The sequence below is a fragment of the Dipodomys merriami genome, unplaced genomic scaffold (genome assembly GCF_024711535.1).
Source record: "Dipodomys merriami isolate MVZ:Mamm:240054 unplaced genomic scaffold, mDipMer1.0.p SCAF_6, whole genome shotgun sequence".
Classification (NCBI taxonomy): domain Eukaryota; kingdom Metazoa; phylum Chordata; class Mammalia; order Rodentia; family Heteromyidae; genus Dipodomys; species Dipodomys merriami.
The window spans coordinates 11,265,501-11,290,034 of NW_027206179.1; the positions used below are offsets into that span (position 1 = coordinate 11,265,501).

Below are 24,534 nucleotides of genomic sequence, written 5' to 3' on the forward strand. Positions count from 1 at the left end.
CTGTGCCTGTGTCCCTTGGGGTCCATGTGGCTCTTGTCTTGGGGCCTCTAACTCTCTCTCTCCTCTCACTCTCTCCTCCGCTTGCCCTCTGTCCTTGTCCCTTCCCTGGGGGTTTCCCCTGTCACCAATGGCAGCTGAAGCAGCGAAAGGAAAGGCCCCTCCACCACCATCTGTGGAGGGAGGGAGAGGCCCTGAGGTCACTTCTGCCTCACCCCCCAGGACCTTCCTGCAGCCCTGATCCAAGATGGCCGGCCGGGGCTGGGGGATTCTTCTGGCTGGTGAGTCAGACCTGGTTGGGGGGGGAAGGGGCTGAAGGGGGCACTGGGTTTTCCCTGGGGAGGTCCCAAGTCCCCTGCCTCCTACCCCAGCCTTGGGCATCCCCACCCCAGATCCAGAGAGCAGAGCCACCGCAGCCATGACCCCCAGGCTACTCCTGGTGCTCACCCTCTGCGTGTCCCCCAGTGGAGTGAAAGGTGAGTGGGAGCGGTGGGGCAGGGGAAGGAAGGTGGCTGAACAGAGGGATGGGCCTTCTCTAGGTACTAGCCCCTGCCTACCTATCTCTGTCTACCATGTATCTATTAGTGAAACCAAAGTAACCAGCCATGGTACAGATGGGGAAACCAAGGCACAGAGAAGCAGGAGCCTGGGGTGACAGCCAGGAATGGAGAATGGGGTCTCTATATCTACTGGCTGCCCATCGTTGGAGTCAGTCAAAAATGTTCATGAGAGCCAGGCGCCCGGGGCTCATGCATGTCATCCTAGCTACTCAGGAGGCTGAGATCTGAGAATCATGGTTCAAAGCCTGCAGGAAAGTCTGTGAGACTCTTATCTCCACTGAACCACGAGAAAACCAGAAATAGCACTGTGGCTCAAGTGGTAGAGCGCTGGCCTTGAGCTGAAGAGCTCAGGGACAGTGCCAAGGCCCAGAGTTCAAGCCCCACAACCAAAAAAAAAAGTTTATGTGTCTAGGTACCTGTGCTCATGTCTATAATCCCAGCTACTCAGGAGACAGATCTGAGGATCATTATTCAAAGCCAGGCTAGACAGAAAAGTCTGTGAGCCTCTTTTTTTTTTTTTTTTAGCAAGTCCTGGCTTGAACTCTGGGCTTGGGCACTGTCCCTGTGCTCTTCAGCTCAAGGTGAGTGCTCTACCACTTGAGCCACAGCAGCACTTCCCATTTTCTAGTGGTTTATTGGAGATAAGAGTCTCTCGGGCCTGGCGCCCAAGGCTCACACCTGTAATCCTAGCTACTCAGGAGGCTGAGATCTGAGGATCATGGTTCAAATCCAGACCAGGCAGGAAAGTCCATGAGACTCTTATCTCCAATAAACCACTAGAAAACCGGAAGTGGTGCTGTAGCTCAAGTGGTAGAGTGCTCGCTTTGAGCTGAAGAGCTGAGGGACAGCGCCCAGGCCCAGAGTTCAAGCCCCACCACTGACAAAAAAAAAAAAAAGAGTCTCACGGACTTTCCTGCCCAGGCTGGCTTTGAACCGCAATCCTCAGATCTCAGCCTCCTGAGTAGCTAGGATGACAGGCATGAGCCACTGGCGCCAGCTAACTTCTAGCTTTTTCTGTGTATGTGGTACTGAGGAATCGAACCCAAGGGCTTCATGCAGCCTAGGCAAGCACTCTACCACTAAACCATATTCCTGGCCCCTAGAGTCTTTTATCGCCAATTAACCACCAGGAAACCAGAAGTGGTGCTGTGGCTCACAGTGGTAGAGTGCTAGCCTTGAGCTGAAGAGGTAAGGGACAGTGCCCAGGCTCTGAGTTCAAGACCCAGGACAGGCCCCAAAGAAAAAACAAAGCAAAACTCTTGTAACCCCATGGTAACTGCCCTGTTCACCTCTTGGTGTGGATGTAGGGGGGGCAGATCTATCTGGCATGGAAACCTTTATGTAGCTCCTACTCTGCGAGGTACTGGCTGCCAGTGTGGTGGAGGAGGGGGGCGGGGCTGAGCACACAACAGGGCTGTGGCAGTCTCTGGGGTGAATTTGAAGCTCAGGCTCCTGTCTCTTCTGCAGGGACCCCAGAGGCTGTGAGCCAGCTCAGGGTGCAGTGCCGTGCCTCTAGATATCCGGTGGCTGTAGATTGCTCCTGGATTCTATCACCAGCTTCCAATGCCACAGGGCCAATGTCCTTCATTGCCACATACAGGTCAGTGGGGCTGGAAGGGACCCCCGGGTGATGGCCCCCCCATAAGCCCTGGGGACACAGATACCCCAATCCCAGAGCAGCCTGAACAACAGAAAGTTCCTAAGGTGCCATGTGGCTTTTGCGGGCCCCAATGGCTCCGGTGGTTTAGGGCGTGGCCCCAGCGCCAGTGGGCGTGGTGCCGAGGGGCATGGCTCAGGGTGAGAGGTGAGGAGCGTGGTTTCACCTGTGAGGGGTGGGGCTCTGCTGCTGACAGCCTTGGCTTCCGTGGTGAGGGAATGACTTTGGATGGGAGGCAAGCAGCTTCAGGGTTGTGGGCGTGGCTACAGCGGTAAGGGGCGTGGCTATAGTGGTAAGGGCCGTGGTCACAGTGATGGGGTCCCAGTAGGCAGGGCATGACTGATCTGCCCAACCTGTAATCCTAGCTGCTCAGGAGCTATGATCTCAGGATCAAGATTCTAATCCAGCCTAGGGAGACAAATCCAAGAAATTTATCTCTAACCAGCAAACAGCTAAGCAAGCTCCCAAACTGGCAAATACATAAAGAAAGAAAGAAATGGGTGAGGTTGGCTGGGCGCTGGTGGCTCCTGCCTGTTATCCTAGCTACTCAGGAGGCTGAGATCTAAAGAGGGTGGTTCCAAGCCAGCACAGGCAGGAAAATCTGAGAAACTTTCATCTCCAGTTAAGTACCAGAAAACCAAACTGGACGTGGTGCTGTGGCTCCAAGTGGTAGAAAACTAGCCTTGAACAAAAGAGCTCAGGGACAGTGCCCAGGCCCTGAGTTAAAGCCCCAAGACTGGCAAGACAAAAACAAAAACAAAACTAAATGATGAGGTTAGTTTTACTATGTATGATACAAATATCACCCAAATATTTCAAATATTTACTACAATTTAACGTAACTATCTTTCTTCCTTTATTCGACTTGTATATTTAGACTTAAGAATAATCTGAGTATCAAAAACACTTAATTCCTTCCTTTTGGGGCTTGAACTCAGGGCCTGGGCGCTGTCCCTGAGCCTCTTTTGCTCAAGGCGAGTGCTCTACCACTTGAACCTCAGTGCCACTTCTGGTTTTCTGGTAGTTAATTGGAGACGAGTCTCTTCGTGCCCGGGCTGGCTTTGAACCGTGATCCTCAGATCTCAGCTTCCTGAGTAGCTAATATTACCTGGCTTGTGATAAACTAAGGATTTCCCACTCCTTGGCAGGCACTCTGCTGTGAGCCACGCCCACTACAACGTTAGCCACGCCTTTTATGACTTGAGCCCGCCCCCTACTGCTTGGGCCCCGCCTCCATGATTTGAAACACACCCACCACTTGAGCCACGCCCCACGCCTTGAACCACGCCTACTACCGCTTGGGTCACGCCCCCATTTATTGAGACAGGCCTGCCACTGGCTCCGCGTCGTTCAGCCACGCCCCTACCACTAGAACTCCGCCCCCACGGCTAGATCACGCCCCGTACCACGTAGGCCACGCCCTTTGAGACACGCCCCTCGCCGCTCCCTAGGGAGCTGGGAAGGGAGGCCCTGACCGCCGCCCCTCCGCGTCTAGGCTGGGCGTGGCCGCGCCTGGGGACAGCCGGCCCTGCCTACAGCCGGCCCCGGACGCCCCGCGTTGCTCCGTCCTGGACGTGCGGCTCTTCTCCATGGTGCCCCACGTGCTCAACGTCACGGTGCTGCGTCCCGGCGGCGCCGCCTACCGCCTGCTGCCTTTCGTGCCTGAACGCCTCAGTGAGTGACGGGCCTCGCCCCACCTTGTCCCGCCCCCTCCGCCTGGGTCCCGCCCCCTCCGCCTGCGTCCCGCCCCCTCCGCCTGCGTCCCGCCCCCGGGTACCAATGTTCATGGTGACATCACTGGCGAGAGGGGGACGGTCTACTCATCCGTGTGTGAATGGATGCACACAGTGCTCTGTCCACACATTGGAGTATCACACAGCCAGGAGCAGGACGAGGCTGTGTCCACACTACTACATGGAGGGACCCCGAGGCCCCCCCCCGTGCTTAGTGAGAGAAGCAGACACGAAAGGTCCCACAGTGTGAGGCTCCATGGAGAGGAACCATCCAGGGCGGGCAGATCTGGGGACAGGAAGGGAGCTGCTGCCGGCTGGGAAGGGCACAGTAGGTTGGTTGCACTCAACACCGCTGCATCTCTCTGCAGTGGAGAGTTTCACAATATGTGGACTATTCATGTCAGCAGCAGCAGTTGGCTCTTAGACTGTCTTCCCTGCTCTATGCGCCACGCGCTTTCATTTCTTGTCTGCTCCCTGATGGATTATGGAGCAGAAAGGTGTCCATCACCCTTGTGTCCTCCCCTAGAGTAGTAATGGATGCTCAACCTGGACTTGTTTTTGAGTTGATGAATGAATGAACAAATGGAAGAACAGACCAACAGATATACAGGTGGATGGATGGGTTGATGGTAGGTGGATGAATGGATGAATGAATGAGGGATGGATGATGGGTGAATACATGATGGATAGATGAATGAATGAATGGATCTTGGATGAATGATGGATGGTTGGTTGGATAAACGGATGTGTGGATGGATGAATAGACAAATGAGCACAGGAGTGGATGACTGCATGAAGTAATGAATGGATGCTTACATGATGAAATGACCACTGTCCCTGACCCTGCTTCTGCTGTCCCCTCAGTCAAACCAGACCCTCCCACTGGTGTGCGCCTGAGCCAAGTCTCTGGGCAGCGATTGCAGGTGCAATGGCAGCCGCCGCAGTCCTGGCCCTTCCCAGAGGTCTTCTCCCTCAAGTACTGGATCCGCTACAAGCGTCATGGAGCCACCCGTTTCCGCCAGGTGAGGAGGACCAGGGGGCACCTGGGAGGGAGAGCAGTGGGGCCACAGCCCACAGGTGCTGTGGGGCTTTGCACGGAGCTCGGGGATAGTCAGCAGCTCCACTCCAGACTGTTCACAACAGGGGCCACAGTGGGCCTCACTCCATCCTTGCTCTTTGTGCTCAGGGTGAGCACACCTCACTCCCGTCCTTGGTCCTATACACTCAGAGCTGCCTGCAAGACACACAGCAGCCCAAAATCCACAGAAGGACAAATAGCCACACACAAGGTGGAATATTACCCAGCCAGGAACAGGATGAGCTGTGACCCATGCTACAATCTGGAAGGATCTGGAGGCCACTGTGCTCAGTTTGAGAAATAGACACAAAAGACTCCACAGTGTGCAGCTCCATTGATAGGAAATGTCTAGAACAAGCAGATCCAGAGACAGGAAGTGGACTCGTGGGGACCAGGGCAGGGAAGGGGATGGGGTGATGCTCATGAGGACAGACCTGCTTTGGGGGCGATGGATGGTTGTGGAACTAGAGATGTTTGCACATCATCGTGAAATACACTAAATGCCCCTTAACGGTCTGCATTAAAAGGGTTCATTTTATTATGGTACACCATTTTCACCTTCATAGGAAAAAAAATACATTGCTGTAAATTTTAGAAAAGTAAAAACTAAAACGGGGCACTGGTGGCTCACGCCTGTAATCCTAGCTACTCAGGAGGCTGAGATCTGAGGATTGCGGTTTGAAGTCAGATCAGGCAGAAAAGTCTATGTGAGACTCTTATCTCCAATTAACCACCAGAAAACTGGAAGGTGCACTGTGGCTTAAAGCGGTAGAGCTCCAGCCTTGAGCTAAAGAGCGCAGGGACAGTGCCCAGGTCCCGAGTTCAAGCCCCACAACCCACAAAATAAATTTTAAAAATTAATTGTTAACCCTCCCCCCTCTTTTTTCCAGGCCTGGGGCTTGAACTCAGAATCTGAGCACTGTCCCCGAGCTTCTTTTGCTCAAGGCTAGCACTCTACCACTTGAGCCACAGCATCACTTCTAGCTTTTTCTGTGTATGTGGTACTGAGGAATCGAACCCAGGCCAGCACCCTACCACTAGACCACATTCCAGCACTTGTCTTCTGTTTATTTAGGCCTCCTACCTATACAATCTTTCACTACACGATTCCCACCACAGATTTCTTTTTGCCATTTTGGTATCTGAGGCAGGGTTCTGCTGCGTAGGCCTCCGGCCTCTACTTCCTCAGTGCTGGGATTACCGGTGTGTACCCCCACACCTGGAAGATAGTGCACTTTCTTTTCTTTTTGGCAGGACTGGGGTTTAACCACAGGACCTTATATACACTAGGCAAGTACTCAACTACTAAGCCATGCCCCCAGCCCAGCACTAGGAAATTTTGAGCTCACATAATGCTGAGCAGTGTGGCTCATGCCTATAATCCTAACGACTCAGGAGGCTGATATCTGAGGATCCAGACTCAAAGCTGCAGCTAGGACAGCTTTTGTGTGGTGACACAGCACATAGTATTCTGTCCATACATGTGTGTCCTTGCATGCATGTGTGTGTGTGTGTGTGTGTGTGTGTGCATGCTTGTTGTATGTGTGATCTCCTTCTGATAAACCCAAAACAACCCAGTCCACAGGAAGCTTCATCCTAAACATCTTGCATAATTCATAGAGGCCCCACCTCCAAACATCATGGTAGGAATGAGTTTCCACCCTCTTCATTTCTCAGTAGGGAATCACCGTCAATGTATGAACACTTGAGGGACAACCAAGCCAAAGTCCAATCATAAGAGAGTTGTTAGGAAAAGCCATGTGGGCTGGGCATTTGGGAGCAGAGTCTAGGACTGGAGCTTAGGCTTATAAGGTGGATGTCTCAGGGTGGGGCCCAGTGCATGGTGACCCTTCCCACCTCTTCTTTCCTATGACCTGACTGTCTCCTGCTCCCAGGTGGGACCCATCGAAGCCACCACCTTCACACTCAGGGCTGTGAGACCTCACTCCAGGTATTTAATCCAGGTGGCTGCTCAGGACCTCACCGACTACGGAGAGCCCAGTGACTGGAGTCTCCCTGCTGCTTTCTCTGTGGCCCTGGGCAAGTAATGGAGACTTCCCAGAGCTCCTAAACGGAGGGGGCTGATTGATCCTGTCATGCCCCCCCACACTGCTATTTGAGAGTGGGGGGGATCCATCTGGACTGGTTTCCAGTTCTGACCTGATCCTGCTGAGAAGCTGGGAAATCGAGCCAGTGTCTTTGCCTCTCTGAGCCTCAGTTTCCTGGCCTGTGAAATGGGATTGGGTTCTCCCCCACTTGAGCACAGTACAGAGCTTCAAAAACAAGTATTTTCAATTAAAAACTTTCACTAGCAAAGAAGCTTTGTTGGAAACAGCATGCCTGCTGTCTTAGTCCTATTTTTTCATGTGTGTGCCACTATAACAGAGAAACCTAGAATGATTTTTTTTTCTGGAGATAGGAGTCACTATGTAGCTCAAGCTGGCTGGAAACTGAAAGTGAAGCCCAGCCTGGGCTCAAAGTTATTGCGACCCCCATCTTTTATCAGTATGCTGGTGTGGTGGCTCATGCCTATAACCCCAGCTACTCTGAAGACATAGGTAAAAAGATGGCAGTCCAGTAGAGCCTGGGGAAAAGTGTGAAGCCCTATCTGAAAATTATAGAGCTGAGTGCCAGTGGCTCAACACCTATAATCCTAGCTAGTGAGGAGGCTGAGATCTGAGGATCCTGGTTTGAAGCCAGCCCAGACAAGCAAATCCAAGAGACATATCATGAATGAATCACCAAAAAGCTGGAAGGGCAGTTCTGGCTCACATGGTAGAGCACAAACCTTGAATCCAAAAGCTCAGATATAGCACGCAGGACCCAGGACCAGCAATAACAACCACAGTAAAAACCACCAATACACTGAAAGTGGGTGAGATTTGAGGATTTACTGAGATTGCCTGTCTACAGGGCTGAGGGTCACTTGGAGTCAGGAAGTTTAATTACATACAGTAAAGCTACCAGTACAGCCATATTCACTTCAGCTCTATTAGCCATAGCCAAGGCATGGAATCAGCCCAGATGCTCCTTAGTGGATGAATGGAGCAAGAAAATGTGATATAGGGCTGGGAAGGTGGCTCAGTGGCAGAGCGCTTGCCTTGCATGCCTGAGGCCCTGGGTTCAATTCCTCAGCACCACATAAGCAAAAAGAAAAAAGCCGGAAGTGGTGCTGTGGCTCAAGTGGTAGAGTGCTAGCCTTGAGCTGAAGAGCTGAGGGACAGCGCCCAGGCCCAGAGTTCAGGCCCCACGACCGGACCCCCCCCCCCAAAAAAAAGAAAGAAAATGTGATATAGATAATGGAATTTTACTCATCCATTAGAACGACTGATATTACAACATTTGTAAAGGTATGGACTATGTGCTGATAGTTCATGCCTGTAACTCCAGCTACTCAGGAGGCTGAGATCTGAGGAGTGCAGTTTGAAGCCAGCCTGGGCAGGAAAGGCCATGAGACTCTTTTCTCAAATTAACCACTAGAAAACCAGATGTGGTGCTGTGGCTCAAATTGGTAGAGGGCTAGCCTTGAGTGAAAAAGCTCAGGGACAGTGCTGAGGACCTGAGTTCAAGCCCCATGACAGACAAAGAAAAGAAAAGAAAAGAAATGGAAAAACCTGGAATAATAAACTACGTAGAGGAAAGTAATTCAGGCCCAGAAAGACATCGGATGTGTGTTTTCCCTTACATGTGGAAGCTAAATTTAGCTTAGAAACTCTTCACACATTAGGTGGAATGCAAGTGTATACAAATGTATTAACTGAAATACAGTGCATTCAATAGTGTAATTCCTTAGCAAAAATCAAAGTTCAGCAAAATAAAACTCCAGGAAGCAGGTACTCAAAAGGGGTGGAGTGTGGTCAAGGGTAAAGGGATAGAAGAATGAAGAGGAGAAGAGGGGAGATGCAGTTAAGAATCCAATGTCCATTCTACAAAATGAGAAAGAGTGAGGGAAGGGGTAGGGAGGGAGGGATGAGAATGTTGAACAGGTTGATAGGGATCAAGATATATTGTGAACTGCTTTGTTAAATGGCAACTCCTTGTAAAACTACTTAAAAGAAAAGGAAAATATAGATATTAAAAATGCTTAATTACAACATTTTCCTCTCCAACCTTGGTATCCCATTTTCATTTGGGTTGCATCCCTGCCACTCATGGCTGGCTGCTACCTGAATCTAAAATTAAGGAATCCAAAGGCCTGTAAAAAAATATTTCTACATTCTTCTCTGTAACTTCCATAGAATCCAACCTGGCCATTTTGAGGAGTAAAGAGAACAGTACTTGGGCTTGTACTCAGGGCCTCTCATGCTCCTGAGTCTTGCTTACTCACTTAGCACTTGAACCATGCCTCTAGTCCAGCTTTTTGGTGCTTAATTGGAGATAAGAGTATTTTCTTCCCAGGCTGGCTTTGAACCGTGATCCTCAGATCTCAACCTTCTAAGTCATTAGATTACAGGTGTGAACCACTGGCACCCAGCTCTCAACGTTTTCATCATAAATACTCCAGGATGTTAGGGCACTAGTGCCTTCTGTGAGCCAATGTGCCTGTACCCATGTCTGGGGTTCACTAATCAACTTTCTTGGTATATACTTCAATGTGCCCTTGAAATTATTCTTTTTGGGAACAACATAATTTCGTGGTACTGCCAGGCACTCAGGAGGATGAAATCTGAGGATCGCAGTTCAAAGCCAGCCTGGGCAGGAAAGTGTATCTCCAATAAACTATTCAGAAAAGGCCAGAAGTGGTGCTGTGGCTCAACTGAGAGGTGCTAGTCTTGAGCACAAACTGGTTCAGAGACAGTGCCCAGGCCCTGAGTTCAAGCCCCAAGACTGGCCTAAAAAACCAACAAAAAAAGTGGCACCTTATGGGGCCCAGCAGAGCCCCGAGCCTTTTGGATACCTTGTACCTGGAGTATCTCTGGTCACTCACCTGATGACAGGTGAACCCATCCCTATCACAATTTAATATTTTCCTCCCAGCAGGGGAGTCACTTTCTCAATACTATCTCACCAGGGAATATTTCCACTACATGGACTTGGTAGACCAGTAGTCTAGACCTTGCTCTCTGCTGCGTCCCCAGTATAAACGCAGAACAAACTTTATGAAAGAGACAGCCAGGTAGCTCACCTTTGAAAGATCAGGAGAATCGTGGTTTGAAGCCTGCCCCTCAAAACAAACAAACAAACAAACAAACAAACAAACAAAACGAAAAAACCCGAGACTCTATCTTCAATTGTAGTGGGGAGGGGCAGTGAGACCACTCAGTCCGCAGTAAAAATATAAAAGATTTTATTGAGGGAAAAGTGCTGATGTGCCAGGACTACGCCTGGAGTTGGGATCCCAGGAAACAGCCCACATGGGCTTTTAAGCATTTGGGGCTAGGGCCGGGAAAGGGGGAGGCTGGGTGTTGGTGTTAGCCAATGATTGTTACAAGAAATGCACACCTTAAGTTTAAATTTCCCACCGAAGTTTTGCTTGTGGGAAGCAGGGGAATAGAACAAAGGATGGTGATGGTCCTGCTGGGTTAGGGCTCACATTGCTCAGAAAAGAGCCTTCGAGTTACAGAGTGGCAGGGTTATGGAGTTACAGAGTTACAATTACAGTTACTAGCTAAAGTAATGAGTTACCAGGGAAGTCTTATCCACAGCACACTTACATTTATATCTTACAATCATTCATTATCCATTTTACACAATCCAACTCAAATATCATATTCCATCTTTACGTCCTCCACCATGTCACAAATACACAACAAAAAGCAGAAATGGAGCCGTGGCTCAAGTGGTAGAGGGCCAATCAATAATGCCAAAGGAGCATGCAAAGCCCTTAGTTCAAGCACAAAGCAAATAGAGGATGAAAAACACAGAACTCCGCAGTGTCAGAACAAAATTTTAACCAGTGATTCTAGACTTGTAGATACGCAACGCACCCACGAAAAGGAAGGGTCCAAATTCCGACCGCCACGGAACCTTGATTCCGCAGCCTCGTGTTTGCAAGTCGGGTGGGAATACAGTCGGACTCGGTGCCTGGGAGCTGAATATGGACCGGAAGCTGCGTTCGCAGCAGCCAATAGGAGATACAGGCGGAAGTGGTGTATCCGGAAACACGGGTGACGGTCGAAACCGCTTCAAAAAGCTCTAACATAACCAAGTCTCGGGAGCTTGGCAGCCGCGTAGGAGGCGAAGATGTCGGAGCGGAAAGTTTTAAACGTAAGAATCCGGCTGTTTCGCCTTTCTACCCGCAGGGGGATATTAACGGACTCCGGGGAGGGGCCGCAACTCCCTGTGATTTCCATTCGGGGCCGGTTTTTCCTCCCGGGCTTGGTACCCCGGACGCCGCCCAATCACCGCCCTCGGAGGGCGGAGGCGGGCCTTCAGTGAGCCTTCCTTCCTCTGATTGGGTGCACGTCCTGGGGGCGGGGCTAGCCGTCCTCCTTTTCCTCTGGCTTCTGAGATTGGCTCTTCCTGCGGCGTTCATCCAGTCAGCTCCTCAGGTAGCCGAACGTCCAGGAGGAATTACCGAAGCTGTCTTAAAGGTCCCGCCCCTCCGACGTTTCTGACCAATCATCGTTCTCGGGAGGGTTCTGTTTTGCTTTCGAGCTTCGGTTCGGCCAGTGAGGGACCCTGCCAGTACTTGGGAGCGCACCCCACCTCACCGCACCCGGTTGTTTAGAGCCCATTCGGAGCCCCATGGCTCCCCCTCGTCCAGTGTGCCGCAGCAGTTTGCCCCAGAGTCATGTCAACAGAACTAAACCCTGAACAGCTTGAATCTTGAGAGACTCAGTGCCCCCCTCTGTAAAGTGGGTACATTTTGCTTTCCTACCTCCTTGGGGTCGTTGCTAGTGATCCTTGAGACATGGAATATAGTGTGTTCTGCGTATTGGCTGCATCCCACTAAATCTGCTGCAAACACAAATCATTTTATCTTCTGATTCTTCAGTGACTTGGAATTGTGATTTTATTTTTATTTTTTGTTGTTTTTGAGACAGAGTCTCTGTAGCACAGGCTGGTCTGGAATTTCTGATCCTCCTGCCTGGGATGTCAGAAATGCACGACTCCTTGGTGTCATAAATGAATGGACAGATAAGAGATATAGGAGATCTCATGAAGGCAATTTTGTTTTTCTCACAATGGTGCAATAGGATATTCTACCCAGAGCTAGTCGGGTACACTGTGCAGGGCAGTTATCTAGACTTTTATCCCAATCTAAACTGTCTCTTCCCCTTGTCAAGGAATTAGGCCCACAGTCTAAGTATCGTTGATTACCAAGTTTAGAAAGCGGGCCATTCACTAATTCCTTTATTGCAGTTTATTATTTTCCTTAACAAAATATATCTCCCTGACATGGCTAGCTGTAACAAGCAGCACAGATACACTTTAGTTACACTTGAGCTAAATAAAGCAGGTAATTCCAGGAAATATCAATACACAATACCAAATACACTTTATTTGTTCTTTGCCAGTCCTGGGGCTTGAACGCAGAGCTGGGCACTATCCCTGAGCTTCTTTTGCTCAAGGCTAGCACACTTGAGCTACAGCACTACTTCTGGGTTTTTCTGTTTATGAGGTACTGAGGAATTGAACCAAGGGCTTTATGCATGCTAGGCAAGCACTCTACCACTAAGCCGCATTCCCAGCCCCAAAATACACTTTAGTGTGACAGAAAAGAATAGTTTTTCTTACAGGGATTATAGGAGTTCAACACTGCACCTAGCTTGGAGTTAATTTAAGTAACACAAATACACACACACACACATACACACACACACACACACACACACACACACACACACACACACACACACACTCCATCCATGTCCCACCTTGGATATTATGAAGACCTAAGATTGCTCTTCCTTAAAAAGGCCTGCCTTTACTGGATGCCAGTGGCTCATGCCCATAATCCTAGCTGCTCAGGAGGCTGAGATCTAAGGATTGCAGTTCAAAGCCAGCATGGACAGGAATATCCCTGAGACTTATCTCCAATGAACCACCAAAACATCAGAAATGAAGCTATCACTTAAATGGTAGAGTGCTAGCTTTGAGTAAAAAAGCTCAGGGATAGTACCCAGTTCCTTAGTTCAGGCCACACGTGCGCGTGCAACTAGTGACTCATGCCTGTAACCCTAGCTACTCAGGAGGCTGAGATCTGAAGATTACAGTTCAAAGCCAGCCTGGGCAGGAAGGTCTGTGAGACTCTTATCTCTAGTTAATCACCAGAAAATGAAGTAAAGCTGTGGCTGAAGGCAGCCTTGAGCAAAAGGGCTTAGGAACAGCTCCTGCTTTTGTACTTGGTGACCATCTAGGCCCTTGAATTTCAGTATCGTTCTTGTTCCTCAATCAGAAGAACAGTGGATACCAGGCTTCTCTTGGTGAGCCACAAGCCCAGCCCCAGTAGAAGCCTCCATCACTAAGGGTTCTCCACACATCCTGCTACTTTGCTGGAGGAAGATACTAGAAGCTTGGTACTGCCCCAGTGCCCTGTCCTGGCATCACTTTCTGAGTTTTTTCCTTTGGCTAATTGTTGAAGAAAGCCACAGCACTGAGGTGGTATGTAACCTACGTGCTGAGATTCATACTAATATGATTCAAACCCAGGTCCTGCGGGAACCTCTTCCCTCTGCCCCTGGCCTGCTTATCACCTCCACCTTTGACCTTGCCTTCCTCCCTACAGAAATACTACCCACCAGACTTTGACCCTTCAAAGATCCCCAAACTCAAGCTGCCAAAGGACCGGCAGTACGTGGTGCGGCTCATGGCTCCCTTCAACATGAGGTGAGTGGTGGCTGTGTGGCCTGCACCAGTCATGCCAAATGAACCCCGCTGGCCAGCATCTCTGCACAGTTGGCCTGTCTCAAGTCTTGCCTCTGGTGTGGACCGCTGCAAGCCTCACTTTCCTCCTCTTTGAAGAGTAAACTTCCTAAGCCAAGTGCTGATGGCTCACACCTGTCATCCTAGGTACTCAGGAGGCTGAGATCTGAGGATTGTGGTCCGAAGTCACCCCGAGCAGAAAAGTCCCCGTGAGACTCTTATCTCCAATTAGCCACTCAAAACCCAGAAATGGTGATGTGGCTCAAGTGGTAGAGCGCTAACCTTGAGTACAAAGAGGCTTAGCTAAGGACAGCACCCAGGCTCTGAGTTCAAGCTCCACACAACTGACAAAAGAAATGAAAAAAAGATTAAACTTCCCGTGCCTGGGCTTGGGCTTCAAGTAAAGAAGAGAAACAAATGTTGGGCAGCCCACACCCACCCCCCAGGCCAGAATTCCCAGTGACAGCCTAGCTTGTTCCTGCCTCAGGCCTTCTTTTTTTTTTTTTTTTTTTTTTGGTCGGGCCCTGGGGCCTGAACTCTGGGCCTGGGCGCTGTCCCTCAGCTCTTCAGCTCAAGGCTAGCGCTCTACCACTTGAGCCACAGTGCCACTTCCGGCTTTTTTCTTTTTGCTTATGTGGTGCTGAGGAATCGAACCCAGGGCCTCAGGCATGCAAGGCAAGCGCTCTACCACTGAGCCACCTTCCTAGCCCCTGCCTCAGGCCTTCTGTACCTGCTACGTCCTCTTCCTGGAGCACCTCTCTACCTCTTCAGTCCTAGCTCAGCTCTCATCCCCTTGCAGGATACAACCTTAGTCTGGCGGGCCCTTCAGACTAGTTCTGAATCATCCAACTGCTGACCCTTGTGTGCATTTGATAGCTCATACACCTGTTGCTCCTTTGGGTCGGTGAGGAACAGAAGGTTCCAGAAGGTGACCTTTCTTCTGGCACTCCCTCCTTCACTCTGTCGATGTTGGGTATCAGACAAAGGCCCCCCCGCCACATCGGGTTGTGCAGTCTGGTGAGGAGTGGGGGGTGTTACCTTAGGCAGGCACACGAAGTCCGTGGGACAGAGAGCCGCTGCACTGCTGGGGCAGAAGGGGTCAGCTTCTCAGCCAGCATGGTGAGTGAAATGTCAGAACCCGTGTCAGCAGACTGGTCACTGGTCACTGGTCACAGGAAGCTTGCAGTTTGTAACTGGCCTGGGCAGAAATAGTTTGCCAACCTGTTTCCAATTAACTGATAAAAAGCAGGATTGGAGGTGTGGCTTGAGTGGCTTTGGGCCCCAGCTGAGCAAGTGGAATGAGATACACACAGAGTGCCAGGAGAGGAAGAGGGGCTCCCAGACTCTGGGAATGGCAAAGCAAAGGCCCTGGTGCAGGAGCAGGCTGGAGGTGTTTGTAGGAGCAGGAGGCTAGCCCGATGGGGCTAGCAGCCAGGGTGACAGAAGTCAATCTTCCCCGGTGGGATATTGTGGATGGATAGATACCCCATGGTGGCAGGTCTGCTTCTGACTAGTCTGGACATTCAGCTCTGGGGGCGGGGTGGAGACCTGGTGGGTGTCAGAGCCGGTGGGGTGCCCCCGCGTCCTGCCAGTGGGCATGGCTTGAGCTCCTGCCCCATCCCAGGTGCAAGACGTGCGGAGAGTACATCTACAAGGGCAAGAAGTTCAACGCGCGCAAGGAGACCGTGCAGAACGAGGTCTACCTGGGGCTGCCCATCTTCCGCTTCTACATCAAGTGCACGCGCTGCCTGGCTGAGATCACCTTCAAGGTAGACCACCCCGCCCACCCCCCTCCGCTGCTCCCGTCAGATTGCACAGGGAAGGCTTCTGACGCCCCCAGGAGACCCCACTCAGTTGATGGCAGAAAATCGGGGACCATGTTGGTGACATCATTACTTCTACAGGCAGAAAGTTAGTAGAATATACTGCTGTAAGGTAACAGACTTGACAGGCAAATCATTATCGGGTAGAACACTCTACAGTCAGCCGGGCGCTGGTGGCTCATGCCTATAATCCTAGCTACTCAGGAGGCTGATATCTGAGGATTGCAGTTCAAAGCCAGTTGGGACAGGAAAGTTCATGAGACTCTTATGTGCAGTTAATCACAGAAAAAGCCTAAAGTGGTGCTGTGGCTTAACAGCATTAACAGCATTCAGGCGTAGAGTTCAAGGCCCATGCGTTGATACAGTCAGTAAAAGTCATGTTGTTTGTTCAGCAGCACTGGGGTTGGAACCTCACACATGTAGATAAGCACTTACCACTGTGCTATATCTCCAGCCTATGTTTTTCGTATTCATTGTTACCACAATTATGGACAAGACAAAACAGGACAGGGGACCTAAGACGCCATTTTCATACACTTCTGCTCTAGGCTGAGTATATATATATTTTTTTTCTTTTGCCAGTCCTGGGGCTTGAACTCAGGGCCTGGCCACTGTCCCTAAGCTGCTTTTGCTCAAGGCTAGCACTATATCGCTTTAGCCACAGTGCCAAGGGGTGGCTTTTTCTATTTATGGGATACTGAGGAATGGAACCCAGGGCTTCATGCATGCTAGGCAAGAACTTTACCACTAACCACATTCCTACCCACCCCCCCCTTTTTTTTTTGTTAGTCCTGAGGCTTGAACTCTGAGCCTGGGCACTGCCCCTCCCTCAGCTCTTCAGCTCAAGGCAAGTGTTCTACCACTTGAGCTACAGCACCACTTCTGGTTTTCTAGTGGTTTATTGGAGATAGGAGTCTCACTGGTCTTTCCTGCCCGGGTTGGCTTTGGCTTTGAACCACGATCCTCAGATCTCAGCCTCCTTAGGATTACAGGCGTGAGCCACCAGCGCCCGGCATCCATTTCCAGTTTGTTTTTTTTGTTTTTTTTTTTTTTGGGTCCAGTCGTGGGGCCTGAACTCTGGGCCTGGGCACCGTCCCTCAGCTCTTCAGCTCAAGGCTAGCGCTCTACCACTTGAGCTATAGCGCCACTTCTGGCTTTTTTTCTTATGTGGTGCTGGGGAATCGAACCCAGGGCCTCATGCATGGAAGGCAAGCGCTTTACCACTGAGCCATCTTCCCAGCCCGAAATTTTTTTTTTTTTTTTTTTTGGTCCGGTCGTGGGGCCTGTACTCTGGGCCTGGGCGCTGTCCCTCAGCTCTTCAGCTCAAGGCTAGCACTCTACCACTTGAGCCACAGTGCCACTTCGGGCTTTTTTCTTTTTGCATATGTGGTGCTGAGGAATCGAACCCAGGGCCTCAGGCATGCAAGGCAAGTGCTCTACCACTGAGCCACCTTCCCAGCCCTCCAGTTTTTTATTGGAGATGAGTTTCATGGAATTTCCTGTCCAGGCTGGCTTTGAACTGTGATCCTCAGATCTCAGCCTCCTAAGTAGCTAGGATTATAGGTGTGAGCCACTGGTGCCCAGCTTGAGTATATATTCTTTTACCATAAACTTTTTTCCTTTGACCAAAATAGATTTGCCTGCTGGCTGTCATAGCACCTTCCTGTAACACTAGCACATCATAAATAAAAGGGAAGCAACATAGAGGGTGCAGAATGGAGGCTGGACAGTGACCAGGGCTGGCAGAGGGGGCTTAAAGCCCATGCCAGGGAATTGGGTATTTCCATAGAGAAGATAGGAGCTTTACAAAGAACAAGCTGCCAAAGCAATAAGACAAGAAAAGGAAACGAGAGCGGAAGGAATATAAAGTTGCTGCAGTGCCCGGCTGCTGGTGGCTTCCAGGATACAGAGCTGACTTTTGTCCCCTACGTCCCCCAGACAGACCCTGAAAACACAGACTATACCATGGAGCACGGGGCCACAAGGAACTTCCAGGCTGAGAAGCTCCTGGAGGAGGAGGAGAAACGCGTGCAGAAGGAGAGGGAGGACGAGGAGCTGAACAACCCCATGAAGGTGAGCTATGGTGCGAGGTTCTGTGGTTCTTCACTGCGGTGCAGCTCCATCCTTGCCTGGGATCTGGGATCCAGAATCAAGAGTCCCACACAGCATGCGCGAGGCTCTTGTCTCCTGGGCTTGGAATCTCCCATGAGGTTTTGGTGAAGACATTTGCGTGGGGGCCACCTGATCGGAAGGTCTGACCGGGGCAGTGTTGGGCTGCAGAGCCCGGCGGCCCTGCTGGTTTTACACATGACTGTGGGCAGGGGGCCTCGGCAGTCACCCCATGGGCAGTGGCACGCCACTGCGTGAGCCTCTTCCCCACCTGGCATCTGCTGCCCCCCAGGGAGAGCCAGGAGGTCACGTGACTTTTGCGGCCTCCGCTGGGAAGTGGCACCTTGTCCATCTGTTCTATCAGGAGTGAGCTGGCCTGTCCAGGCTATGCCTCGATTGTACAGAAAAGTTGTAGGACGATTTTGTTTTTTTTTGTGGAACTCTGGGTCTAGGCACTTTCCCTGAGCTTTTTCACGCAAGGCTGGCGCTCTACCACTTGAGCCACAGCTCCACTTCTGGCATTTTGGTGAGTCATTGGAGATAGAGTCTCACAGACTTTCTTACCCAGGCTGGCTTTGAACCAGGATCCTCAGATCAGCCTCCTGAGTAGCTAGGATTATGGGAGGGAACTACCAGTGGCCAATTTATGCACAATCTTAAAACCACCCACACAACTGCCACTTTCTAGAGGGCAAAAGACAGCAAGGCCCCACAGAAGCAGGAGGAGCTAAAGCACCACAGCCAGGCCAGGCTGGCTCTACCACCCAGCTCCGAGGCCTGGAGCACCTCAGTTTCCTTTTCTGTTTCTAGGAGGGTTTGAGGCATTTGAGAACCTAATAGCAGATGCTTTTCTTTTTCTTCCTTCCTTTCTTTTTCTCTCTGTGTGTGTGTGTGTGTGTGTGTGTGTGTGTGTGTGTGTGTGTGTGTGTGTGTGTGTGTGTGTGTGTGTGTGTGTGTGTGTGTGTGTGTGTGTGTGTGTGTGTGTGTGTGTGTGTGTGTGTGTGTGTCAGTTGTAGGGCTTGAACAGCCTGGGCACTATCCTTCAGGTGTTTTTTTTTTTTGCTCAAGACTAGCACTCTACCACCTGAGCTTTTTAGCGGTTCATTGGAGATAAGACCGTTGTATCTGGGGGCTGGGAAGGTGGCTCAGTGGTAGAGCGCTTGCCTTGCATGCCTGAGGCCCTGGGTTCGATTCCTCAGCACCACATAAGAAAAATGCTGGAAGTGGCGCTGTGGCTCAAGTGGTAGAGTGCTAGCCTTGAGCTGAAGAGCTGAGGGACAGCGCCCAGGCCCAGAGTTCAGGCCCCACGACCGGACCCCCCCCCCAAAAAAATGACTGTTGTATCTGGGCTGGCTTTGAACCACAACCCTCAGATCTCAGTGCCCAGAGTAGCTGAATGCAGGCGTAGGCCACCAGCGCCCAGCTGCAGGTGCCCGCCTTTACTTGGTGAAATTTCTCATGATTACATTCACTAATGAAGCCAGATTGGAAATCCAGACTTCCTGACTCAACTGGATCCTTTCTACCCATCCTCTACCTGTGGGTTCACAGGTGACCCCACTACACAGCTATGTGGCCTCCAGCGGTTGGTTGCCTGCCCTCCTTGTTCCTTCCACAAGTGGGGCCCAGGTAGGACAGAGGGGGCTGGTATCTGGATCCCTGTGAGCACCAGCTCCCCCGTCTCACGGCCACAGGTGCTAGAGAACCGCACGAGGGACTCGAAGCTGGAGATGGAGGTGCTGGAGAACCTGCAGGAGCTGAAGGACTTGAACCAGCGCCAGGCGCACGTGGACTTCGAGGCCATGCTACGCCAGCACCGCCTGTCCCAGGAGGAGCGGCAGCAGCAGCAGCAGGAGGAGGACGAGCGGGAGACGGCGTGAGTCACTGCGGGGTCCCTCTTCCTGAGACCCCAGTGTCCTAGGGGAGACAGGGAGACGTCCCTGAGCCCTCCGACCCCCACCCCACATGTTTACTCCCCTGGGGAACACAGGATCCCTCGGTGCTAAGCAAGCAATCACCCCATGCTGAGCCACAGCCCAGCCAGCAGAGGTGACGACTTTAAGTCCTCTGTTCCAGGGCAGGGAAGGACAGTAGGGGCCCCATGCTCCTTGACAGAGGTCCCCAGCCTTGGCCCTAGCAGATCAGGTCTCCATGCTCCTCTGTTCTGTCCCCCAGGGCCCTGCTGGAGGAGGCTCGGCGAGGCCGGTTGCTGGAGGACTCAGACTCAGAGGACGAGGCTGTTCCCGCCGCGCCCCGGCCTGCGGTCAGGCCCAGCCCCACTGCCATCCTACACGAGGTGAGCCAGGCCCGGCCCGCAGGGGCTCGTGCAGCGCCACGCCAGGTGGCAGGAGCATGGCGTGTGGTTTCCTGTTTCCCGTTGAAGCTGTGAGAGCAGGGGCCCTTGTGACACCCTAGGACTCCACAGCGTGACAGGGGACCTGGCTTCTGGGGGCTCCTGGAGCATCGTTCCTGCCCTGTGGGTGTCACCAGCCAGATTGTCCAGCTGGGGCACAGGGAAGGGCAGGGGAGCTGGTCCTTGCAGGCTCAACCGGAGCTGGGGCACCTGGCCGAGCTGTGGAGGCCTCGCCCAGTAGGAGAGGAGGGCAGGGAATGTCTTGTCCACCCAGCTCCATAGCAGTCTACTCTCCATCCCGTCAGTGCGCGCAGCCCCAGCCCCAGAGGCTGCCCCAAGGCCTGAGGGTCCAGCCTGTCCCCCTAATTGTCTAGTCTGACCTACAAGGCCACCTGCCCTGGGTGGTGGTCAGTGCACCTCTGGAACTCTGGGAGGAGATGGATGCCTGGGGGGAGCCACATCCCCTGCCCCTCACATCCCCATACCAGCCTGTCATTGGTTAGAGCATAACTACCTGACCATATCCTGCAAAGGAGGCTGGGAAATGTAGTTTTGAATGTTGGCAGTGGTTTCCCAGCCGAGGATCCATCAAGGTTAGCAGACAGCATAGACTTGGGTTGCATTCCCTCAGCCATCAGTCTTCTGATGTCACAGCAAAGCCAGCTGGCCAGCTTGCTCTTGTGCAGATTCTGGGGCTTCAACTCGGCCTCACATTATCACATGGCTTTATTTTATTTTACTTTTTTTTGCCAGTTGTGGGGCTTGAACTCTAGGCCTGGACGCTGTCCCTCAGCTCTTCAACTCAAGCTCTACCACTTGAGCCACAGCGCCACTTCCAGTTTTCTGGTGGTTCATTGGAGATAAGAGTGTCATGGACTTTCCTGCCTGGGCTGGATTTGAACCGCAATCTTCAGATCTCAGCCTCCTGAGTAGCTAGAATTGTAGGCATGAGCCACCAGCGCCTGGCTGCTTTTTTTTTTTTTTTTTTTTTTTTTTTAATTTAAGGCTTGTGGTCTACTATTTCAGCCATGCCTCTTCCTGTTTTGTTTTGTTTTGTTTTGTTTTTTGTTTTTCTGGTGAATTGAAGACAAGAGTCTCTTGGATTTATCTTCCTGGACTAGCTTCAAAACCCAATCCTCAAATCTCAGCCTCCTGAATAGCTAGGATTACAGGTGTGAACCACTGGTGCCTGGCTTGGTTTTTCTTTGCATTTAAGAAACCATTTTGCTGGGCACCAGTGGTTCAATGCCTGTAATTTAGAGCAGGGGAGAGCTGGCCAGCTCATCAGCTGCTTTACCAGGGTCGTTCGTGGGCTGGGGTCAAGGAGGTCAGAACAGTTCTAACCTGGGGCAAGTGCCCTCCCATCATGTGGTATCTCCCCCTCCCCCCACTACACCACTAGGTTCCAAAGACCAAGAGGAAGGCGGATGGCAGGGCACAGCTGGCGGGCCTGGTGGTGGTGAAGAAGATAAAGACACAAGCCGAGGGCCCGGGCCAGGGGAAGGCCCCAGGTAAGTGCCTCAGCACTGCTCACCGCCTTCTTGCTGGACTCAGGGTCCCGGTGTCCCAGGCTGGCTAGCTGCTGTGCTGGCCCTGAGCCCTGACCTGTTTCCCGTGCTGTGAAATGGGGTGTAATGAGGGGCCGTTGACAGTCAGGGCCCATTGCTGAGGATGCTAGGGGATCCCAGCGCTGGGCTTCCATGAGCCATCGGTTACAGGAATCCCAGTGCTGTGCGTGTAAGGACGAGCCCAGAAAGGGGTGGCCACTGGTCCCAGGCCGCACAGCGGCCAGATGGCAAGGCCCAGACTGTGGGACCTCATCGTCTGCCTCATGGTGCTATCTTTGCCCTTGGGGCCATCTCTGCTTTCTTCTGGCAAGTTCCAGGGTGGGGTGGTGGGTCAGGACCCACCCGCCACCGCCGCCCTCCACCCTGGGCTTCGCAAATGGGTAGCACTGGCTGGCCATGGGCTCCAGCCTCCCTCATGGGAGGGGGTGGGCGGCCTTCCATGCCAGGACAGCTGATCGGCCCACCCCTGCCCTCACAGGTGCCCCACAGAGTGGGACGGAAGCAGGCCCTGTGCCCCAGACGCCCGGCGCCTCCTCCCTGAGCCAGCTGGGTGCCTACGGGGACAGTGAGGACAGCGAGGGCAGCAGCTGAGCGCCGCCCACACCGAGGGCCATCTCAGGCCCAGCCTTGGCCACACTGGAAACCCCAGGAGCCGGCGGTCACCACTGGAGGTCCCCACACCAGCCAGCGCCACCAAAGGACATCATCCACGGCCGGCAAGGCCCAGCTCCTGCACGCCAGCAGAGTGCTGTCCCCAGAAATCCTGGCTGCACCCCGCCTCCGAGCCCTGCTGGGCTGTCCTGGAGATGTGCACCCTGACTGCCCTCTGGAGTGCCCCCCTCCCTCTCCCCCACGCCACCTGTGCAACCCATGAGTGGACTCTGCCTGGCAGCCTCCGCCTTCGCTCCTCAGGTGCAGGCCAGCAGAGGCCTTGCTGCAGGACCCTCTTGTTCCAGAGACTTCCTGTGTCCCCCACGTGTACCCCACCCAGGGTCTGGGCTTTGGGACCACAGCATCCTTACGTTCATTGATACCAGAGTTCACCCTTTGCAATGGTCAGTTTTCTGTTACTGTGACAAAATGCCCCCAGGATCAGTTCTTCTAAAGGACAGGAGAGTTGTTTGTTTGTTTGTTTATTTGTCTGTCCTGGGGATTGAACTCAGGGCCTGGGCGTCATCCTTGAGCCTCTTAGTACTCAAGCCTAGCGCTCTACCACTTGAGTGACAGCGCCACTTCTGGCTTTTTCTCAGTAGTTTATAACTGAGTCTAATGGACTTTCATGCCCGAGCTGGCTTCAAACTACGATCCTTAGATCTTGACCTCTTAAGTAGCTAGGATTACTAACCTGAGCCACCAGTGCTTGGCTCATGAAGGTTATTTAGCTCACTCCTGGCACAGATGATTCAAGGCTGTGGCTGCGTATCTGCGTGGCTCTGGCCGGCACCTTTCCAGTGTGTCATGGCAGTGGCGGTGTGGCTGTTAAGTTTAAGAGGGAGGCTCAGCTGGGCGCTGGTGGCTCACGCCTGTAATCCTAGCTACTCAGGAGACTGAGATCTGAGGATCGCGGTTCAAAGCCAGCCCGGGCAGGAGACCGTGAGACTCCTATCTCCAATAAACTACCAGAAAACCGGAAGTGGTGCTGTGGCTCAAGTGGTAGAGCGCTCGCCTTGAGCTGAAGAGCTGAGGGACAGCGCCCAGGCCCAGAGTTCAAGCCCCACGGCCGACAAAAAAAAAAAAAAGAGGGAGGCTCATGGGAGGCTGGATCCCCCGGGGAGGGGCCGGGCCTGCTTTCTTACTACCATCTTGGGGGAACTCTGATCCTTCGAAGGGTGGTGCCCCAGAGCCCAGGTACCTCCCAAAGGGATGCCTCCTTAAGCAACCCACCTTTCCTGGGGGTCACACCCCTGGCTGTGGGGGGCCACTCCTGAGACGTGGACGCAGTACTTCCCTGTGTGCGATCTCACAAAGCCAGGCCGGGGTCTTCAGGACGCACAGGGCGCCATGGTCCTGCCAGCCCCGCTGCTTGGCATGGTGGAGCCTCATGCAAAGGCCCAGCTTGGGGAAGCAGCGTCCAGGCTGGCGTCCAGCTCCTCACCCGAGCGCTGGCAGCTCCAGTGGGCAGAAGTCACACATCCCTGTGGGACTCACAGCCAGGTCTCCCCTCCCCAGGGAGCTTGGGGGGGGGGGCTCCGTGATCATCCCTTGCTTCCTGGGGAGCACCTGAGCTACCAACCCCTGTCCATGGTTCCTCTTCCCTTGTTGAGGTGCCAGGAGCTGAGCGAGGACAATAGGCCCAGTATCTGGGGTCCCCCAGTCCCTGCACTGGGCATGTCACTCCGTCCCGACCACTGTCAGGCCTCTGAAGCCTTCAGCTCCCCTGGGGCTTGTCTAGGTACCCACAAATCCCAGGACGGGGATGGGAGCTCCTGCTGCACCCACCTCTCTGGCTCTCCCCAGTCCCAGGTTCCTGCCCAGCCACTGGGCATGCGCGCGCTCCGCCTGCAGGGCCCTGGGGCTGCTTGACCTAGGGCTCCTGCGGTGTAAGGACCTGGACTCAGATAAGCCTGGGTCCCAGGCGACACCTTTCACCCAGGTGTATGGTTCCTAGGCTATACCTTTCCCCTAGGTGCATACTGAGCCTCTTAAAGAGTGGGGCCTGGGGCTGGGAAGGTGGCTCAGTGGTAGAGCGCTTGCCTTGCTCGCATGAGGCCCTGGGTTCAATTCCTCAGCACCACATAAGCAGAAAAGGCCAGAAGTGGTGCTGTGGCTCAAGTAGTAGAGCGCTAGCCTTGAGCTGAAGAGCTGAGGGACAGTGCCCAGGCCCTGAGTTCAGTCTCCACTACTGACC

The 24,534-nt window shown here is 52.7% G+C and overlaps 2 protein-coding genes across 3 annotated transcripts; both read left to right on the forward strand.

The window, feature by feature from the left end:
• Positions 1 to 7,340, forward strand: LOC138813468 (interleukin-27 subunit beta-like). Of its 2 annotated transcripts, none has more exons than XM_070001898.1 (6): positions 1 to 278; positions 369 to 473; positions 2,025 to 2,157; positions 3,710 to 3,888; positions 4,812 to 4,969; positions 6,921 to 7,340. In XM_070001898.1, the coding sequence occupies exons 1-6, from the start codon at positions 245 to 247 to the stop codon at positions 7,071 to 7,073; spliced, it is 762 nt and encodes a 253-aa protein (XP_069857999.1). In that variant the 5' UTR covers positions 1 to 244; the 3' UTR covers positions 7,074 to 7,340. The 2 variants fall into 2 exon arrangements, with proteins under 2 accessions (XP_069857999.1, XP_069858000.1); XM_070001899.1 differs by having other exon boundaries at positions 390 to 473.
• Positions 7,341 to 11,112: 3,772 nt separating this feature from the next.
• LOC138813469 (splicing factor YJU2-like) lies at positions 11,113 to 23,311 on the forward strand. Its single transcript, XM_070001901.1, has 8 exons — positions 11,113 to 11,232; positions 13,697 to 13,797; positions 15,458 to 15,602; positions 17,595 to 17,729; positions 19,460 to 19,641; positions 19,941 to 20,061; positions 21,521 to 21,629; positions 22,165 to 23,311. Exons 1-8 carry the CDS (start codon positions 11,209 to 11,211, stop codon positions 22,275 to 22,277), a joined length of 930 nt encoding a protein of 309 aa, XP_069858002.1. The 5' UTR covers positions 11,113 to 11,208; the 3' UTR covers positions 22,278 to 23,311.
• Positions 23,312 to 24,534: the final 1,223 nt, after the last annotated feature.

What these genes read in the sequence shown, in the direction of transcription:
- LOC138813468 (XM_070001898.1), top strand. Translation starts at nt 245, where the DNA reads ATGGCCGGCCGGGGCTGGGGGATTCTTCTGGCTG. An exon ending in TCCTTCATTGCCACATACAG is followed by an intron (nt 2,158 to 3,709) that starts GTCAGTGGGGCT and finishes CTCCGCGTCTAG; the next exon opens with GCTGGGCGTGGCCGCGCCTG. An exon ending in TTTCGTGCCTGAACGCCTCA is followed by an intron (nt 3,889 to 4,811) that starts GTGAGTGACGGG and finishes CTGTCCCCTCAG; the next exon opens with TCAAACCAGACCCTCCCACT.
- LOC138813469 (XM_070001901.1), top strand. Translation starts at nt 11,209, where the DNA reads ATGTCGGAGCGGAAAGTTTTAAAC. An exon ending in ATGGCTCCCTTCAACATGAG is followed by an intron (nt 13,798 to 15,457) that starts GTGAGTGGTGGC and finishes GCCCCATCCCAG; the next exon opens with GTGCAAGACGTGCGGAGAGT. An exon ending in TGGCTGAGATCACCTTCAAG is followed by an intron (nt 15,603 to 17,594) that starts GTAGACCACCCC and finishes TACGTCCCCCAG; the next exon opens with ACAGACCCTGAAAACACAGA.